This window comes from Trichomycterus rosablanca, chromosome 1 (assembly GCF_030014385.1).
Source record: "Trichomycterus rosablanca isolate fTriRos1 chromosome 1, fTriRos1.hap1, whole genome shotgun sequence".
NCBI lineage: Eukaryota > Metazoa > Chordata > Actinopteri > Siluriformes > Trichomycteridae > Trichomycterus > Trichomycterus rosablanca.
In genome coordinates, this window is record NC_085988.1 from 17,538,662 (window position 1) to 17,557,940 (window position 19,279).

Here is a 19,279-nt window from a genome sequence, read left to right on the forward strand (position 1 = left end):
AGTGCATATAAACCCGTTCTCCAACCGTAGTTGGATTGCTGTAACTGCGTATGCGTGAACTCGAACGCGTCTACACCGATCATCCATAACATTAAAACCACCTCCTTGTTTTTACACTTACTGTCCATTTTATCAGCTCCACTTACCATATAGAGGCACTTTGTAGTTCTACAATTACTGACTAGTCCATCTGTTTCTCTACATACACATTTTTAGCCTGCTTTCACTGGTCAGGACCCCCACAGGACCACTACAGAGTAGGTATTATTTAGGTGGTGGATCATTCTCAGCACTGCAGTGACACTGACATGGTGGTGGTGGGTTAGTGTGTTGTGCTGGTATGAGTGGATTAGACACAGCAGTGTCTAAATCACTGTCCACTCTATTAGACTGACCTACCTAGTTGGTCCACCTTGTAGATGTAAAGTCAGAGACGATCGCTCTTCTACTGCTGCTGTTTGAGTTGGTCATCTTTGTGATGTAATCAGTGGTCACAGGACGCTGCCCACAGGGCGCTGTTCGCTGGATATATGTTTTGGTTGGTGGACTATTCTCAGTCCAGCAGTGACAGTGAGGTGTTTAAAAACTCCAGCAGCACTGCTGTGTCTAATCCACTCATACCAGCACAACACACACTAACATACCACCACCATGTCAGTGTCACTGTAGTGCTGAGAATGATTCACCACCTAAATAATACCTGCTCTGTGGTGGTCCTGACCATTGAAGAACAGGGTGAAAAGGGGGCTAACAAACCATGTAGAGAAACAGATGGACTACAGTCAGTGTAGAACTACAAAGTGCTTCTATATGGTAAGTGGAGCTGATAAAATGGACAGTAAGTGTAGAAACAAGGAGGTGGTTTTAATGTTATTGTTGATCGGTGTATAGCAGTAGTGAATGCAATCCATTTAATTAAGAGTTAAGTGCCCTGCTTATGGGCCCAACAGTGGCAACCTAACAGATTTGGTTGTCTACAATCTTACCTAAACCTATATGCTACCACTGGCCATATAGATAAATACCTAATTGGCACATTATTAGGTACACCTCACAATTAAGGGCCTTTAACAGGCCCAACAATGGCAACCAGGCAGCTGTGGGGCAGGCAGGGCTTTCGGCCACCCTAAACACAGCCAGTCATGTCTGGTTGATGGCAACACTGAGATTTGAATCCTGATCCAAGTGGTGGTGGGACAGCGCAACAAGCTACTACGCCACCCAAGCGCTGAGCCAAGTTTATATGAATGCTAATGGTTTTGGAATGGGATGCTGAACTATGTTGAGTCTACAATCATTTTTTTAGGTTAAAACCCAGAGCATAAACAAACACTTCTTTAAATCATCTTATGAAATTAAAAACCTTTTTATTGTTTTTCTCCCCCATTACTGAACAACCTATAAAATAAACTCGATTAACATTATAAAGCATTTTGACAGGTAGGCTTGTTTGTTGTCTGAGAGCTGCTCAGATTTACAACTGGAGCTGTGTCTTCTCTTTAAGTCAAATCAGGTCTGTGTAATACCCTGCCAGCCAATAGCAACACTGAGATTCAAACCCTGATCTAAGTGGTGGTGGGATTGCACAACAGACCACTGCAAGTTTATATCAATGCAAATGGTTTTGGAATGGGATAAGCTATGTTGGAGTCCACATGCTTTCATCCATATGTTTTAATGTGCAGTATGGAGGTATATCAGTCAAGCCAAGCCAACCCAGAGCATAAATGAACACGTCTTTAAAACATTTTACAAAATTTTTAAAACATTTTATTGTTATTTTTTTTCCCCCCAGGAATTTCATGTCCATATAAATCTATAAAAAACACACTTGATTAAAAAAGCATTTTTACAGGTAGCTGACTTGTCTGTTGTCTGAGAGCTGCTCAGATATACAATTAGAGCTGTGTCTTCTCGAGTGACATACAAGTGCGGCTTTGTTTTCTTCTCCATCAGTAATGCAGCCACATTCTGCCTCTCTGAAGAAAAGTCAGCTGACCAGCAAAGCCCTGCTTTCATCCTGCAAAAGAAAAAAAAATCAGTAAACAAAGAGTTTAGCAAATGTTTCATCAGTTGCTCTACATGCTTATGCAACATCTGTAACCTCTGCGACATGACTGGTAAAAATGTAGTTGTGGGACCCATAACTGTTTGAGACCCATAACTGTTGGGCAAGCCACAGCCTAGTGGTTAGGGTACTGGACTAGTAATCAGAAGTTTGCTGGTTCAAGCCCCACCTGTGCCAGGTTGCTGCAGTTGGGCCCTTGAGCAAGGCCCTTAATCCTCAATTGCTCAGACAATATACTGTCACAGTGCTGTAAGTCGCTTTGGATAAAAGCATCTGCTAAATGCCGACAACGTAAATGTAAATCTTTGTTCTACTGCAGTCAGCAGCGGACCTGATCTCAGGTCTCAGAAGTGACTTGATTCAAATATCACAGCACTGAAGCACAAAAGCGTATTTATGCACCCATTTCAGCCACCTATCAAGCACATTAAATAATCAAATGCACATCAGTGCAGAAGAAACAGAACATACACTGTATGACCAAAAGTATGTGGACACCTGAGCTTGTTATGAGCTTGTTAGACATCACATTCCAGACTGATGGGTATTTATATGGAGTTGGTCCTCCCTTCACAGCTACAGCAGCCTTTATCCGTTTGGAACGATGTATGTATGTCTGGAATTTGAGTCTATTCAGTCAAAAGTGCATCACAGACATTTTATTTATTAATTTATTTGATTGTATTTTTTATTATGTTTTATGCATTTTCTACAATGTTCTCCCAATTTAGTGTAGTCAATTTGTCTTCCGCTGCTGGGGATCCCCGATTTTTTGCAGTTTAGGAGGGTATATTGCTGCTCACGGCCCCTCTGACGTGCGCAGCCCTTAACGGAACCCTTTTCCACCCATGCTCTCTGCACAGGCGCCTCTATCTGCCAATCAGCGTCTATACACAGCGTTTGAAGACCCCGTCCACATAGTCCGGTTATCCCTTCATGCAGGCACTGCCAATTATGCAGCGGACTGGTTACATTCATGACAGGACAGGTAGTTACTGGTTACACAAGATTCATCAGTTCAAGTTTAATGTCAAACACAGTCATAGACAATTCTGTCTTCAATTCAGCTCACTTGCATGTGGGTCTGTGGGAGGAGACCAGAGCTCTTGGAGGAAACCCACACAGACACAGGGAGAAAAGGACCTGGTTCGCTCCACCTGGGAATCGAACCCAGGACCTTCTTGCTGTGAGCCACTGTGCCACCCTCACAAACGTATTCAATGGGGTCAGGGCTTTTGTAGGCCACTGCAGTTGCTCTACACCAAACCTTTCAAATCTTTAGGGAACTCACTTTACGTGCATGGATCCACTGAATCCATCCCTGACACATCATGGGAATGTAGTGACTGCACCCACGGCAATTACAATGTCAAAAACTTACAACTGGACTTTATTTTTTTTATTAACCACTTTATCCTGGACAGGGTGGCAATGCAGCGCAGGGCATCGGCCACCCCCTGTGTAGATGCCCAGCTGGCGGATAGCACCACTGAGATTCGAACCTGGATCTCACAAGTGGTGGGCTAGTATAATAGACTGCAGATAATACCTGCATGCACATATGTAAGTGCTTTTGACTGTGGACAGCATGGACACCTTGACTGACCGCACAGACCCACACATTTTACCCACTCAATTTATACCACAGCAGTCCTTGTGCTGGTCTGTACTGACAGACACCACAGCCTTTTTGTTCACTGGCATTAATGAGTCTTGGCAACTCAGAAACCTATCACCATTTTGTGTCAGTGGGTACTCACGGCTGCTTGTGAGCACCTCTTGCTGTTTTGATACTTCAACCCAGTTGTCTGGCCCTAATGATTTAGCTCTTATTAAAGTTACTTGTGTATTTATATTTGCTGCATTCAACACCTACCTAACTAATCAGTGTACTGTATGGTAGCTGAACTATGGTTTCATCTTTTCTAGCTAGCTATATTTTAGTTGGACATACAGTACATCGATCAGGCATAACATTATGACCACCTTGTTTTTACACTCACTATCCATTTTATCAGCTCCACTTACCATATAGAAGCACTTTGTAGTTCTACAATTACTGACTGTAGTCCATCTGTTTCTCTACATACTTTTTAGCCTGCTTTCACCCTGTTCTGCATTGGCCAGGACCACCACAGGACCACCACAGAGCAGGTATTATTTGGGTGGTGGATCATTCTCAGCACTGCAGTGACACTGACATGGTGGTGGTGTGTTAGTGTGTGTTTTGGTATGAGTAGATCAGACACAGCAGCGCTGCTGGAGTTTGCTGCTGTTTGAGTTGGTCATCTTCTAGACCTTGATCAGTGGTCACAGGACGCTGCCCACAGGACGCTGCTGGCTGTATATATTTGGCTGGTGGACTATTCTCAGTCCATCAGTGACAGTGAGGTGTCCATCTCAATCAGCATTGCTGTGTCTAATCCACTTATACCAGCACACACCACCACCATGTCAGTGTCACTGCAGTGCTGAGAATGACCCACCACCCAAATAATACCTGCTCTTATTTAGGTGGTGGATCATTCTCAGCACTGCAGTGACAATCAGACAGCAATGCTGATGAAGTTTTTAAATACCGTGTCCACTCACTGTCACTGCTGGACTGAGAAGTCCACCAACCAAAAACATCCAGCCAACAGCACCCTGTGGGCAGCGTCCTGTGACCACTGATGAAGGTCTAGAAGATGACCAATTTAAACAGCAGCAAAAGATGAGCGATCGTCTCTGACTTTACATCTACAAGGTGGACCAACTAGGTAGGAGTGTCTAATAGAGTGTACAGTGAGTGGACACGGTAATTAAAAACTCCAGCAGCGCTGCTGTGTCTGATACACTAACACACCACCACCATGTCAGTGTAACTGCAGTGCTGAGAATGATCCACCACCTAAATAATACCTACTTTCCATTGCAGAACAGGGTGAAAGCAGGCTAAAAAAGTATGTAGAGAAACAGATGAACTAGTCAGAAATTGTAGAACTACTAAGTGCTTCTATATGATAAGTGGAGCTGATAAAATGGACAGTGAGTGTAGAAACCAGGAGGTGGTTTTAATGTTATGGCTGATCGGTGTATTTATTTCACCAAATGCACTTGCACCCACAGTGGCCGAGGATGGCTGCAGGTCAGCTCATGCATCCTCCATAGCACCACAGGGTTTAAAAAAAAAAAAAAAAGCAAACTAATGCAGGTAACTGGTTATTTGCAAATATTACAGTTAGTCAATGTTAGTTTAACAACACAAAATAACAGAAAAAAAATCCTTACCATTACATACAGCGGGTATACAACTCCCATGTGAAACGACATGGTGGCTTCCTGGAGATCATTTCCATACATAAACGCAGCATTCTGTGACCTTCAGTACTGAAATTACCACAGATATCATTAACAACTAATAGTTTTTAATTCAGTTATTTTATTATGAATTAACATTTTGGTCCAATCACTTGGTTAGTCTTGCTTATTAAAAAATTAGCTGCCCCTAAAAGTATTACATAGGAAATACTCCACATTTTATGTAGCTATATGGTGTCAAATTCTTTTAAATAAAACCTATATTGATTTTAAACACAAAGCACACACTCACCAAGCACCTTATCAGGTACGCCTAACTGAAACATACAAACCTTATTTCCAGCTGGGATAAAATTAGGACATATGATTTGTTAATTCTTTTAAACCTTTATTTAAGTGACAACAGCAAAAAAGAAATGACAATGTTTTTTTGTAAATTTTGAATTTGTTCATGCCATACACTCAACCAAAACTTGGAACAGAGGCAAATAAAAATATTCAACTTGTATTGTTTTGAAACATTTCACAATAAGCAGGTGAACCTATAAAAGGTGAAGAAATCAGGATTTGGTATAAAAAGTAGATCCAAAAAAGGCTCAGTCCAGGTCATGGCTCCGCACTTTGTGCCAAACTTTGTTAGAGAATTGTCAATCAGGTCAAGGAATATTTCACAATGCAAGACTGCAAATATTTCAGGTCTTTTACCACCACTGTGCATAATATTGTAGGAATCTCAGTCTGTGTTAAACAAGTCCGGTGGAATCTGTTGAGTGTGCGTGACCTTCAAAAGCTTTGACAACACACTGCATGACAAACTGTAATGCCATTGTGATAAATACAGTCATATGGGGTTAGGAGTACATTGTCACCTTGTTGCAACAAGAAATGCAACCTGAAAGCAAATCTCAGATGGAGTGAAAGACAGTGGAAATGTATGCTGTGGTCAGATGAGTCCACGTTTCAGCTTGTTTTTGGAAACAAAGCAGTTTTTTTTTTTTTTATGACAATGTACAGAGCAACTATGGAACATATGGCAATGTGGACCCAAATTTAAGTAAGTCTAGTTTATAAAATTAACATATGTACATACCAGATAGGTGCTTGGTGAATAGTAACAAACATCTTGTCCATGTTGGTTAAATCAACACAATTAAAATCAAATAATCCACACGGTCAGCAAACTTATTTACTTCCCTAGGAAGTTTAATTTCAATCTAATTCCAACACGTCTACAAATAATTAACATGAGCTATCTGCAGCTGTTAGTAGCCCAATTCATACTGAAGTGTGGGAAAACCATTACTGCCAAACTCCAAGTTTTACAGAGCCATGTTGCTGTGCGGCACCCACACTACCTGAAAAATATAAAAGTGGCCAAAAATTGATAGCAAATTGATAGACAAACTATTCAGCTTTATTATTTGTAAGGCATTTAATAGCTCAATATAAATCTAATTTATATCTTAGATGAATCTTTTAGGATATCACACTACTATAGCTGTGTATTTGTCATTACCAATATGTACAGTATGGTAGTCAGGGTGTGTTTTGGTGCATGTCTTGAGATTTCTCAGAAATTTGATTTTGTGCCTCTGAAGAGTCCAAAGCGTTGTAGTAGAGAAATTGCACACTATAATTTAATGGCTAAGATTGGGGTATTAAACCTGTGACTCGTGGGCCATTTATGGCCTGCCCTTCTGTACTATACACATATTATTTCTTTAATGCACATATGAATTAAAAGCAGGATAAAACAGTCTTAAAACTTTTCCCCCCCAGTGTGTTGCATTTCTCATGGTCACGATATCAGCACCACATGTGCACTTGCATCTTCTCTCTTACTGCACTTACTGCTGCTTAGTCCTCTACTGAATTATGCTCTCATCATAATCATGTTGTACCACCGTTTTATTATGGTCCAGCCCCTCCAGAATCACTGTGCGCAATGCAGTATGCCAATCCATCGCACATCCTCTACAGGGAACAAACGTTTGCACATTTTATGCTCAATTGATGTTTATTTGCTGTAGTGAGGCCATGTGGCATAATAGTAGGAGACACACTGCTGGTAACGGCAGAGCCTCAGATTCAGGGGTTCATCTTGTGATTTCAATTCTGGGCTGAGCTCACCTATACAAAGTCACATGGCGTTATGTGAATCTAGCCATTGGTGGGACACACATCAGTGTACACTCAAGCCTGGATAAATAGGAGGGTTGCATCAGGGAGGGCATCTGACATGAATATGGTGCTAAATCAAATATGCAGTAAAAATATCCACTGTGGTGACCCCTAACAGTAACAGTAGAAAGAAATCATGTATACCTATAGATTGAGAAAGTCACTGTTATCTGTATTTGTCTAACACTGTCTCAAAGGTAATCATGAAGTGGTACTAATTTGTGAAAGACCACTATTTAGTATTTTAGTCATTTATTTACCCCAAAGCTGTCTAGCTCAGGTTTTGCCCGAATACCATAGTAAAGGACAGGAAAGAGAAGGGGAGAGAGACAGAGAGGAGAGTGTGAAAGACCAGCTCACCCCCTGGGGAAGAACACAGTTCTGGTGTGTTCCTCAAGCTAGCCACATGTCTCTCTCGCTCCGATACCTGGATAAGTCAGATACAAAGGGACAAACACTTATCAACACATACCCACACTGGAGGTGACAGCAGCAGAAACATTCATTACTTACCACATACTGAAGAGGGGCAGATCAGATCAACAAGACAGACTGTGCTTAAGCAGAATGCAAGCAAGATTGATTCAAAGCAAGCAAAAATAATCCCATAATAAAAAGTTCAGCAAATCTGAAGGTAGTAGAAGGCATATAAAATATTAGCACACCGTTTATACTTAAGTCAGTTTGTCTGTGTGCAGATGGGACATGGCTCATCACTTTGTGCCAAACAGCTGGATAATAAGCTAGATATATAAATATGAGATTTCATTTTGGAAAACATTTCATTAAATGTGCTTTAAATAACTTAAAAACATTTGAAACATTTTCATGGACCCAAACATTTACTTGAACTTTTATTTAAGGTACGATAAAAAGATTTCCAATGTCTTTTGAGACCAACTTAACTGTATTTTGTAAATATATGCAAATAGTAAATTTGATGCCTGCAACACACAAAAATAAAAGTTACAATATGTAAGGTTCACTATTTAAATCATTCTACAATGTGTGCGGATATCATAATTAAACTTTTGATGGATCCTCCTTTTACACCCAGTCTTTGCAAGCAAAGATGGGACATGGCTCATCACTTTGTGCCAAACAGTTAGTCATAAAGGAATTCTCAATGCACCATTTACAAACATTTAGATTTTTCATTAATTGTACAATATAATAAAAATACTTATTAACTCTGGAGAAATCTTTGTCCATGAAGAACATGGACAAGAACCAATTAACTTTAAGCATTGCATAAGAAACCGTCACACCACTGTGATGGGTATAGCCACATTAACTAGGGCATCTTTTAGGAAACCATTTACACAAAACACAGTCTGCTGTGCATCAAAAACTGCAAGAGAAAGCAGTTCACCACATTCACACAAAGAACACTGTAAAGTTTTCTGGGCCAGAGTTCATCTCGGGTGGAACGGAATTTCATCAGGAGCCGGCCCGAACATCATCGGGAGTGCATGAACACTAATGACTACTAATTAATGATCATTTTTGACATTGATTTTCAGTGTGATTTTGAATCCAGGCCTCTCAATTGGTTGATTATTTTTGGGTTCTGTTGTCACTGGACTTCATTCTATGTTATTTAGTTCTCAACAAACTACACTGTGTACATAGAAAAAGATTGTCAACTGGAATCGAGATCTGATGTGTGATTTAAATGTTCCCTTAACTTTTTGAGCAGTATATATACAAAATACGTTCTTAAGTTGGTCAGTGAAAAGGGTGAAATATTTTCTCTGAATTTATTTCAGTTTAATAGAGATTTAAGAAACGAATCACAGGTTTTGTTTGCAATGTACAAAAAGTGCTGGAAATAAGGTTTGTAAATATGATATATATTTAAAATATTTTGTCTGAGCATCAGCAGATCCAGAAATTAATCTTCAGCTTTTATTTTATTCAAAGTGCTTTACCAGTTAGATTCTGAAGCCCTTTATATGGACTGATGTAAAACTAAGTCATGAATAAATGTAATCTGCTTCCAAAAACAGTAAAACCAATTAGTGTTCATTTGGATCAAAGATAAATATCTAAAAAACAGGAGACTTTATGATAGGTGTGTTGATGTGGTTACATTTTTTTTAATCTGTTCGAGCATGAGAAAATAAACATAACAGCCCAGCTTGCAGTCCAACAGCAACTCTCTGGGAGCTCACTGAAGCCCCTGGTTAAGGAAGCACTACTCGGGGATTAAGTTTATAACTTAGTTCGCAGAACATGGTAAAAGCCATAATTTATAATCAGATCATTTTCACTTTAATCCCCATTTGGCAAAAAACAGAATACCCACCTGCAGCTACAAAAGTCTCTACATTCCTGTCTAAATAGGACAAGAATGTAGAGACTTTTGGACAAGAATGCCTTGCTTACAAGCCATGTTCCATAGTATCAGCTTGGTTTAAGTCGAAGCTTTGTACAGACCACTGAAACTCCTCCACACCAAATTAGTTACATTACATATTTATAGACCTTGCTATGTGCAGTATCAAACAGTGCCTTCTTCAAACTGTTGAAACAAAGTTCAATTATTCGCTTACTGAGAACTTTATTAGATTCACCTATCTGGTATGTCAAGTTAAATTTGTGTTGCTTAGTGCTCCGTCACCACGTTGTATCTTATTTATTAATCAACAGAGACCCTCATAGTACTCCCACTGACCAAATAATGTTTAGTTGGCAGATCATTCTTGGCACGGAAATGACACTAACATGGTAATAACACGATAGCGTGTGTGCTGGTACGAGTTTAACGGGTGCAGCAGTGTTGTTGGGATTTTAAAACACTGTTTAAACTTGGTTGAACTTGTTGGACTGGTTAGGTGTACAGTTAGAAAATAAAGCCTTTTTTCATGCACAATGTTTTTCATCTAGTCTTTTATTCTAACCACTGAATTAACAGTGAGGTGTTTAAACACCCCAACAACACTGCTGCACCTGCTACACTTAAACAAATACAACACATTACTATGTTATTACCCTCTTAATGTCATTGAGAATGGTCCATCACTCAAATACAGCAGGGGTTATAGGTATTAAGGGGGTGACAGAGCAACAGATGGGCTACAGTCAGTAATTGTATATATGCAAAGTTCTGTATAGTTATCTGTATGATGGGTGAGGCTTATAAATGCATCAACGAATGTACCTATCAGACAGGTAGACCTAATCAAGTGCTCAGTAATTGTATCATTTTTTTATATGATTTTTACACCTTTAGCAACTGGTGTGGCTAAGCGACCTGAACTTGAATGATGGGTGTCCACATACTTTTGGCCATAGAGTGCGTGTCAAATTCTGGTTTGGAATGAAATGTGTTTTGCTTGTGCACGTTATTTTATAATAAAAACATGTGAGTGTTTGGACCAATTTCTGTTGCTCTGATGAGTTTTTATTGAAACCAATCAAAAACATAAAAGCCATAAATACAAACATCAAAGAACAAACCGTCACGGCTCTTAAGGTGAGCCAAACCAAGTCCTACCGAGCAAAATCCGAGAAAAAAAGAAGAAAAAAAAAATGTTTGTTGTTATATCAGGTGTTAAAAAACACAATTCAGCTACTTCAAGAAATGCTTAACATACACGTAACAATAGTTCCAGCTACAAAACTTTGTTTTCTTTTCTCTTTCTTTCTCCCAGTGGATTCTTATCTCCACTTTTGAAAGAAAACAAAAATGAAACTGAAGCTCTAGCTGATTAGCATTATTTACAAGCAAGACTCTACGATACTAGCAGAAATCACAAAAAGAGAGAGTCAGCAAGAGGAGATGGGGATAGGTATTAGGAGGGTGTACAGTATGGGGGACATGTGGGTTGAGCGTTTGGACATGAACTTTCATCAAGACCATTTCAAAAAATTTAAGATGTTCAGACTTTTTGCTTGTTTTTTTGTTTTTTTATTATCATTATTATTATTATTGTATTAGACGTCAAAAGTCCTCGTTTCTTTAAAATGTTCATTGCCTGCTTTTAAAACAAAGAACAAATGGAAGGGATAAAAGTGGAAAATGATTTAAGAAAAAATGTTCCAGTCATTCGTGTGTGTGAGAGCAAACCAATCGGGGGTTACAAGGAGGAACGCATACATTCTCGTCTTCAGCCAAAACGTACTTTCAGCCAATCAGGATTTGTGAAGCCAATTCTGGGACGTGTCCTTTTTGTGTCAGACATGTTCTACAGAGGGAGAAGGAGAATAGAAGTCAAACACTGCTGGCCAATCAATAGCTTTCCAAAAAAAAAAGCACGGTGTGGTGGTGATGTGATTCAGTTTTATTTATTTATTTATACAGATCATTTTCTTAGTGTTGCCAAATACCTTTTCTGGGGTGGATGCGCGAGTGATCTACTTCCACTGCTGCCCGTAGGAATCCTGGGAGAACTCCAGGCCGTCGTTGCTGTAGTTGTAGGAGTAGTCGCCCCCTTGCTGCAGCGGCTGCTGGGCGATTGGCTGCGACCCCCAGTTCTGCTGATTGGTCATCTGGCGGCGTTTCGAATCTGGTTGATTGAACACGTCGGCCTTTCTTTTGCTACCAATGTTGCCACCGCGATTGCCACGGGCGCCCCTGTTGCCACGCCCGCCCCTGGGCATCTGGAAGGGGCCGCCTCGTCCTCCGCCGCGTCCTCCCCGGCTTGGCCCCATAGGGGCTCCTCCTCTCGGCGTGTAGACACCTCTGCCACGAGCCGGTGGAGCCCCGCGTGCTCTGGGAGGAGGAGCAACACGGCTTCCCCGACCCCCGCGCCCTCTTACTGGATACATGTCTTCGTAGCCGTAGTAGGGATCTTCATAGCCACCACGGTAGTCAAGGTAATCATAGCCGTAGTAGTCGTCGTAGTATTCTTCATAGCCGTAGTAATCGGGCGGGTAAGCATAGCCACCGCGGCCACTTCGCCCACGGGTGCGGCTTGGAGGCGGCATGCGTGGTGGGGGGTAGTAATAATATTCATCGTACCTGCACAGATGAGAGAAAAGACCAAAATGTACACGAAAGACCATGTAGGAAAGTCTTTACAACACACGCAGGTTACAACTTTCATCTCATTTTCAAATGCATTTTTGTGACAAATTAATTATTAAATAAATAATTATTATGGTGCTCAGGTGGCACCACGGTAAAACTCGTCTGTTCGAATCTCAGCTCCGCTACCAGCAGGCTGAGCGCCTACTCGAACAACAATTGGCTTGTTGTTCAAAGTGAGAGTGCCAGAGAGGATTCCTCATAACTGATGCAAATACTGCACAGTGACGTAGGAAAATGAGGATCGGGGTGCGTTTCTCTGTACACAAAGCTGATCCACATACGAACTTGCCTCATGCAGGTGAAAAATGCAGTCGGCTACTATGTACGGAGGAGGCATGTGTCAGTCACGCCTCTCCTCAGTCAGAGTGAAGGTCAACATCAATAGAAAGGAAGCGTAATGCAACTGGGTAATTGAATGCAACTACTGTACATTAAGAGTAAAATGGGAAATGCATAAATAGAATATTTAAACAGCAGGCTTTAAAATTATGCCAATTTGGGACACCACCCTCTTTCTCAGACACAGTCATTTTTGCCTGTGTAGACTCTGTTAAAAAAAAACAATCCAGGTCTCAGCAGTGGTGGTCTAGCTAAAATCTGCTGTGCCAGCTGGGTATCTAGCCTCATGTTTAAAAAAATCTGACATGTGTGTTTAAACATGTACCCTGTGTGTCTTCTGCTCGTCCTCCGACATGTTGTGAGTTTAAACACTTACCCTGTGTTTCTGCTGGTCTGCCGGGCAGTTTGTCGCTCCTTCTTCTTCTTGTCTGGAGGCTTGGCCAAAACTATTTCGATTTTCTCTCCGCCCAACTCTTTGCCATTCATTTCTTCCATAGCCTGACAAACATAAACACCTCATTCTATAAAGTCTGCCTATGCAACTCACAACCTAAACAGTTGAACCTTAACAGGCACTTCTTGATATACTGTCATTTCTAACATGAAGATTAAATACATAAAAACACTGTTAAATAATGAACTTTGAAGTCTGCGTATGCCCATTTCAGAATTTGGATGACGGTAAATAATAAGTAATACCTTTACAGCAGCGTCACGCTCCTCAAAGTGGACAAATGCATAGTCTTTCAGTTTCTTAACACGCTCCAGCTTCCCAAACTGGGAGAAAGAACTCTCCAGCATCTCCTCTGTGACAGAAGTAGCTAGTTTACGGACAAACAATACCTTAACCTGAAAAGAAAAAATCCAAAACAGTTTAGCAAATAGAAAAATTGTTAGATCATTATAGTTTCAATAATACCATCAAAAAAAATGGAATGACATTATTACATTAACATTTTTCTAATGGATTAAAAGATTAATGGATGGAAAACACACTACACAGTATCCCAATTGCATTCTTTCATTTGACCCACCTTGGCCATAATTTCGGGGTCAGGTTCGGCAACAGGATCAGCCCACTCTACTGTGACTGGGTTGCCCCACACCTTCACTTTGCCACTCATTAGGCGGCGACGAGCCTGCGCTGCCGATTTGTGATCCTCGTACTCCAGAAAGCAAAAACCCCTGTTCTTCTTCTTATCGTCTGCCTGTGTGTACAGAATCACTTCCTGCAGACCCTCTGAGATAAAGTAGAGTGAAATTATACAACCACCATATACATACACCAAAACATACAATGCATAGAGAATAGGGTCCATTCATTGTGGATACACTGACGGAAAAATAAAAGTCAGTTTCTTAAGATTAAAGTCAAAGTCCTTGTTATAAATTTCAATGATTTAATATAACATAAGGTGACTATAGGTCCTAACCTGTCACTTTGCCAAAGTCTTCCAGGATGCTGTCCCTGGTCTTGTTCTTAGGAATGGATCCCACAAACAGGCGGTTGTTGGCCACGGAAATGCAGACTCCCAAAAACTTCCCTGGTCGGATCTCATAATCATCACACTGCAAGAGAGAAAACGTTTCAAATGACTGAAAATCTTTTCAAAAGTTTAAAACCGTGAACTACCAAGACAAAGTCTTGTTCCACTTTCTTGTGGGATGGTAAGCGGCTACGTGACAGTGCTGATCTTGTAGTGTGGTGTTTACACTCACCAGTTTGACAGCCTCCTGAGCAGCCTCTTTGTTGCAAAAAGTGATAAAGGCATAGCCACGATTCTGTCCAGACAGAGGGTCCATCATTAACCTCAGGTCCCAAATTGGCCCGGCTTTCTCGAACAGAGGAACTAACTCATCTTCATACAAGTCCCGGGGAATCTTTCCTACAAACACCTACATGTGTACACAGTAAAAAAAAGAATAATCGGTCAGTTTCTATTAACATAATAAAACATTAAATGAATGCATGTTATCACTTAGGGTAAAAACAGCTGCCTTTAATAATAATTTACTGTTGTACATTTTATACTTAATTAGTAAGCAAACATAAGTACTCTGATCAATCCGTCAATCCACCCAGAACTCAAGGAAGACAAGCATCAAGCTCTTCTCTGTACTTGTACACAAGTGGTGGAACGAACTTCCCTTGTCTGTCCGAACATCTGAGTCTTCAAAAGACGATTTAAAACCCACCTCTTTACTTAGCACTTAAGCTGACATGTACTTACTTACGCTCTAATTCATTTCTTGCAAAAAAAAACAATTCTAACAAATCTTTAGCAGATTTGTGTTCTTTGACTGTTGTTTACTTAAACTAGAGTAAAGTAATGTTCACTATGGAAGCACTTTTGTAAGTCGCTCTGGATAACACATGCTGTATAGAAAAATAGAGTGGAATAAGAAGGGGTTACCTCTGTGCCGATGCCTGGCTGTGTGCCCGAAAACACTTCCTCTGGAGGTGGACCACCATATTTCCTTTGGCCTGTAGTTACATCCAGAGTGTAGCCAGTCCTGTCCAGCAATGCCTATGTGCACGTAGATGATTATAGCACAGCTGATGGACATTAAGGACCATCCCACTTCATTCAGTAAAGACAGTTTACACTTTTACTTAACATAAATGATGCACATTCTACCTTTATTTTAGTCTCATCTGGCCCTTTTGTAGTGTCTTGTATTTTGTTGCCATGCTTTCCCCTCTGTCTGTACGTCTTCATAACACCACACAGGAAAGCACTCTTGTTCTGTAAAACATCACACAAACACTTAGAGCACCCTTTCAGTCTGAAAATAATGCTGATATGGTAGTACATCTTATCCAAAGGATGCCTGATACTGTGAATAATACCAAATCCAATACATACACACAACCACACCTTACATAGACAGATATATTGGAACACCCTTTTAATTATTGAAGTGATGTGTTTCAGCCATAACAATTATTAACAGGCGTAATAAATCACTTATGTAAAGAAAAGTATATTATTCCATCTTTGCAGCAACAGTTTAGAAAATGCCCTCTGTACATATGAAGAACGCTGGGGTTAAAGAGAAACACCAGTAGCCTGAACAGAGCCCTGACGTAAGCCCCACTTAACAGCTTGGGAATGAACCGGAACATCATTTTGAGGTTTTCTTGACAAACATCAGTGGTGATCAAGTCTTGTGAGAAGCTTTGTGAGAAGAGTGGCTGTAGATCACATAGCGGTTTCATGCAAGTTTTGCAGATGTGTTGATGTAAAGTTGTAAGAAAATAAAAATAATAAAAAATAACAGTGTAAATGCTCACTTGGACATGGGACAGGTCACTCTCTTTAAACTGCTGCAGTACAGACAGAGCTCCATCTTCATTAAACTCTCGCAGAGCGTCCAATGCCCTCTCGTCCAGGTCAACAAATGCCACCAGTCCTGCAGGACAACACAAAAATTACATACACAGATATGACATATCAACACTGAGTGCACAACAGTTAAAACACACAAAAAATAAGACTGACTGTCTACAATTTTCAAACATAAAACATTTATAAAACAACATATTTGAGTCGTGTAGACCAATTGACTTTGCCTTTGCTTTATGTATGAAGAGCCAAGGTTTGTCTTCCAGACGACTGTAGAAGATACATTTTAAAACCAGAATATCTTGGTAGGGTTACGTATAGTCTTGGTTACAGCTTACCAGACTGAAAGATGTTGTCCAAGCTCTCTGCTACTTTCTGTGGAAGCCCAGCATCAACAAGAGCCTGGTAGTGTTCGGAGTGTCCGGCCGAGACATCCATGGGCTCTTCCTCTTCTTTAACAGGAGCAGAGCTGCCATTCACCTCAGCAGCCATTTCACTAAAAGAAGAAAAAGAGATGCTGGTCAAAAGAGTATAGTTTAGCAAAAAACTAAATAACTAGTTAACAAGCAGGCAAGTCCACCTCTGAATGGCTCAAACGAATGTGAGACATTTAAATGTGACTAGAAAAATAGGGTAAGGTGCAAGTGCCACCAACAATATTACAATGTTACCAAACACTGACCTTTTTTTACACCCTAAAAACAACTCTTCAAGAATTGCTACGAGACTTATTTTTGTAATATTGACTAGTTACTAAGACAGACTACTTGCTACAATATCAAGACAACTGGGTAGTGGTGTCTTGAAGAGGACATTTCACATTAAGTTACCTTGCACTCTAAGCTACTGCATGTTTTACCAGCTCCCTTACTTGATGCACAGCTAAGAAACTTGTAATGTGTAAATAAGGTTGTTTTGGACTGTCTTAAAGAAACCCAGGGACTAATGTTACAGCCTGTAACAGTAAAATAAAAGCCAATATTTTCATAACAGCACAACAATATATTTGATGAGAACCTGTTGACGCTGTATTTGTCAAAATAAAACTATTAATAATGGCAAATCATGAACCTCGAAAAGACATTTTGGGCAGTCTTAGTCTAGTGGTTAAGGTACTGGTCTAGTAATCAGAAGGTTGTTGGTTCAAGCCCCACCACTGCCAGACTGCCACTGTTGGGTCCCTGAGCAAGGCCCTTAACCCTCTGTTTCTTAGTCACTTTGGATAAAAGCGTCTGCTAAATGTACAAATTTTGCCTGCAACTGTTCATGTACCTCCAAGTCTGGGAGGGTCAAAATTACATTGTCGGTCCAATTGAGGGACAGTGGGTAGAGCTTTGGGCTATCAACCGGAAGATTGGCGGTTCAAATCCAGGCTCTGCTATGCAGCCACTGTTGGGTCCTTGAGCAAGGCCCTTAACCCTGTCTGCTCCAGGGGCGCCGTACGATGGCTGACCCTGCGCTCTGACCCCAGCTTCCAAACAAGCTGGGATATGTGAAGAAAGAATTTAATTGTACTGTACACCTGTATCTGTATATGTATATATGACAAATAAAGGATATCTATATCTGTCTTACCTTGAACCTCTCCAATATTTATAAAGTTAAAAATATATACATATACACTCTTGCACTGTACACCCTTCTCTGCTATTAAAATCAACCAAATGTCACTGCTATCTCTTAAAATTATTGAATATTGTATTTTGTTATTTGTACAGTTCCAATCCAGTCAACGTTTATGTTTCTTCTATATAGATTAAAATCAACAAACGAATAGAAAAGTGTACATTGTCAAAAAGCTTCTTCCCTATAAATATTTGTTTGTGGTTTTTACTGCTACTATTTTTTTATACTGCTGCTACTACCTCTATTGGAGAAATACCATACAAAATTTCATTGTACCTGTGTATAGTGACAATAAAGATTCTATTCTACTGTATAGTATGTATTACCTCACCTATGCTTAGAAAATCAAACTGCACCTGGATAAAACTGTATAAATGCGAATTGTCTTTATTTTTAAACTCCTTTCAAACTCTTTTATCATCCCTGCTTTATGCAATTACTGTGCAAACTGATAATAACAATAATAATAATATCAATAACAAATGCAGCTATCAGAGACGCGTGCACGCGCGGGCGCGCACACACAATAGCGTCCCCGCCCCCTCGAACAAACAAGGCAAACAAAAGCACGTTTTCTAACACCTACCAAACAAGCCCTGTTTTAGGTTATAACTAGAATAAAAATGTAGATAAATTGGAACAAAAATACACCTGCTTCATTTAATTTACTGTTCGCTGAACAAATAAATATGTTTAACAAATAAAAGAGTTTAACGGGGCTGAAAACACACGTTGCGCGCAACGGTTACCAATAGTAACGTGTATTACTAGCCAGCTGTTGAAGCGACCAACACCAGCAGATAGTTTATAAATACGCAACATTTATATTTTAATTGAAGTAAAACACAATTTAATAAACAGGTTTTTTACATTTTGCTAAAAAATTAGATATACTAAGTGCTAAACTGGTTAGCCAAACATGCTACGAGAAAGCTGCGTCCCGCCCCCTACTAAAGTCGTTCCAGCGCCACAGCAAGCTAACGCTTCAACTTACCAAACAAAACTCCAAACACACGCACAGCTCAACAAAACCTAAAGTGTATTATATAAAACATTACTCTTTTGTTGCAAAATAATCCAACACAAACAAAAACTAACAGGTCGGTTTTAAACAAAGAAGCTGCAGCAGCGCTAGCAAGGCGGCTAACAATCCGAGGCCTAGCTTGTTAGAATTCAAACCAGTCGGCCCGCCAAACAACAAGAAGCCAGTAAAACACCCCGAACTCACAGAGATACAGCCAGAGAACCGATACACACCCAGGGTTCTGCTCTGAGCTCCAGCGGCGCGCACACAGAGGAAGAAACAGATGTTCCAGATGAGGAGGGTGAGTTACACTGAGCCGCTGAACCGCCACACAGTCTCTCAAACGGCGCCGCTTCCTC

General features: G+C 40.4%; 1 protein-coding gene across 6 annotated transcripts; it reads right to left on the reverse strand.

The window, feature by feature from the left end:
- Nucleotides 1-1,747: 1,747 nt before the first annotated feature.
- hnrnpr (heterogeneous nuclear ribonucleoprotein R) lies at nucleotides 1,748-19,279 on the reverse strand. Of its 6 annotated transcripts, XR_010007557.1 has the most exons (14): nucleotides 19,154-19,279; nucleotides 16,609-16,766; nucleotides 16,219-16,337; nucleotides 15,563-15,670; nucleotides 15,338-15,451; nucleotides 14,643-14,819; nucleotides 14,357-14,492; nucleotides 13,958-14,163; nucleotides 13,623-13,772; nucleotides 13,300-13,421; nucleotides 11,882-12,515; nucleotides 7,910-7,976; nucleotides 5,339-5,437; nucleotides 1,748-2,020 (listed from the first exon to the last, which is right to left on the reverse strand). XR_010007557.1 is itself a non-coding variant. In XM_062987960.1 (12 exons), the coding sequence occupies exons 2-11, from the start codon at nucleotides 16,760-16,762 to the stop codon at nucleotides 11,909-11,911; spliced, it is 1,893 nt and encodes a 630-aa protein (XP_062844030.1). In that variant the 5' UTR covers nucleotides 16,763-16,766; nucleotides 19,154-19,279; the 3' UTR covers nucleotides 1,748-2,020; nucleotides 11,882-11,908. The 6 variants fall into 6 exon arrangements, 3 of the variants coding, with proteins under 3 accessions (XP_062844030.1, XP_062843777.1, XP_062843888.1); XR_010007570.1 differs by lacking the exon at nucleotides 7,910-7,976; XR_010007575.1 differs by lacking the exons at nucleotides 1,748-2,020; nucleotides 5,339-5,437 and adding an exon at nucleotides 6,483-6,723.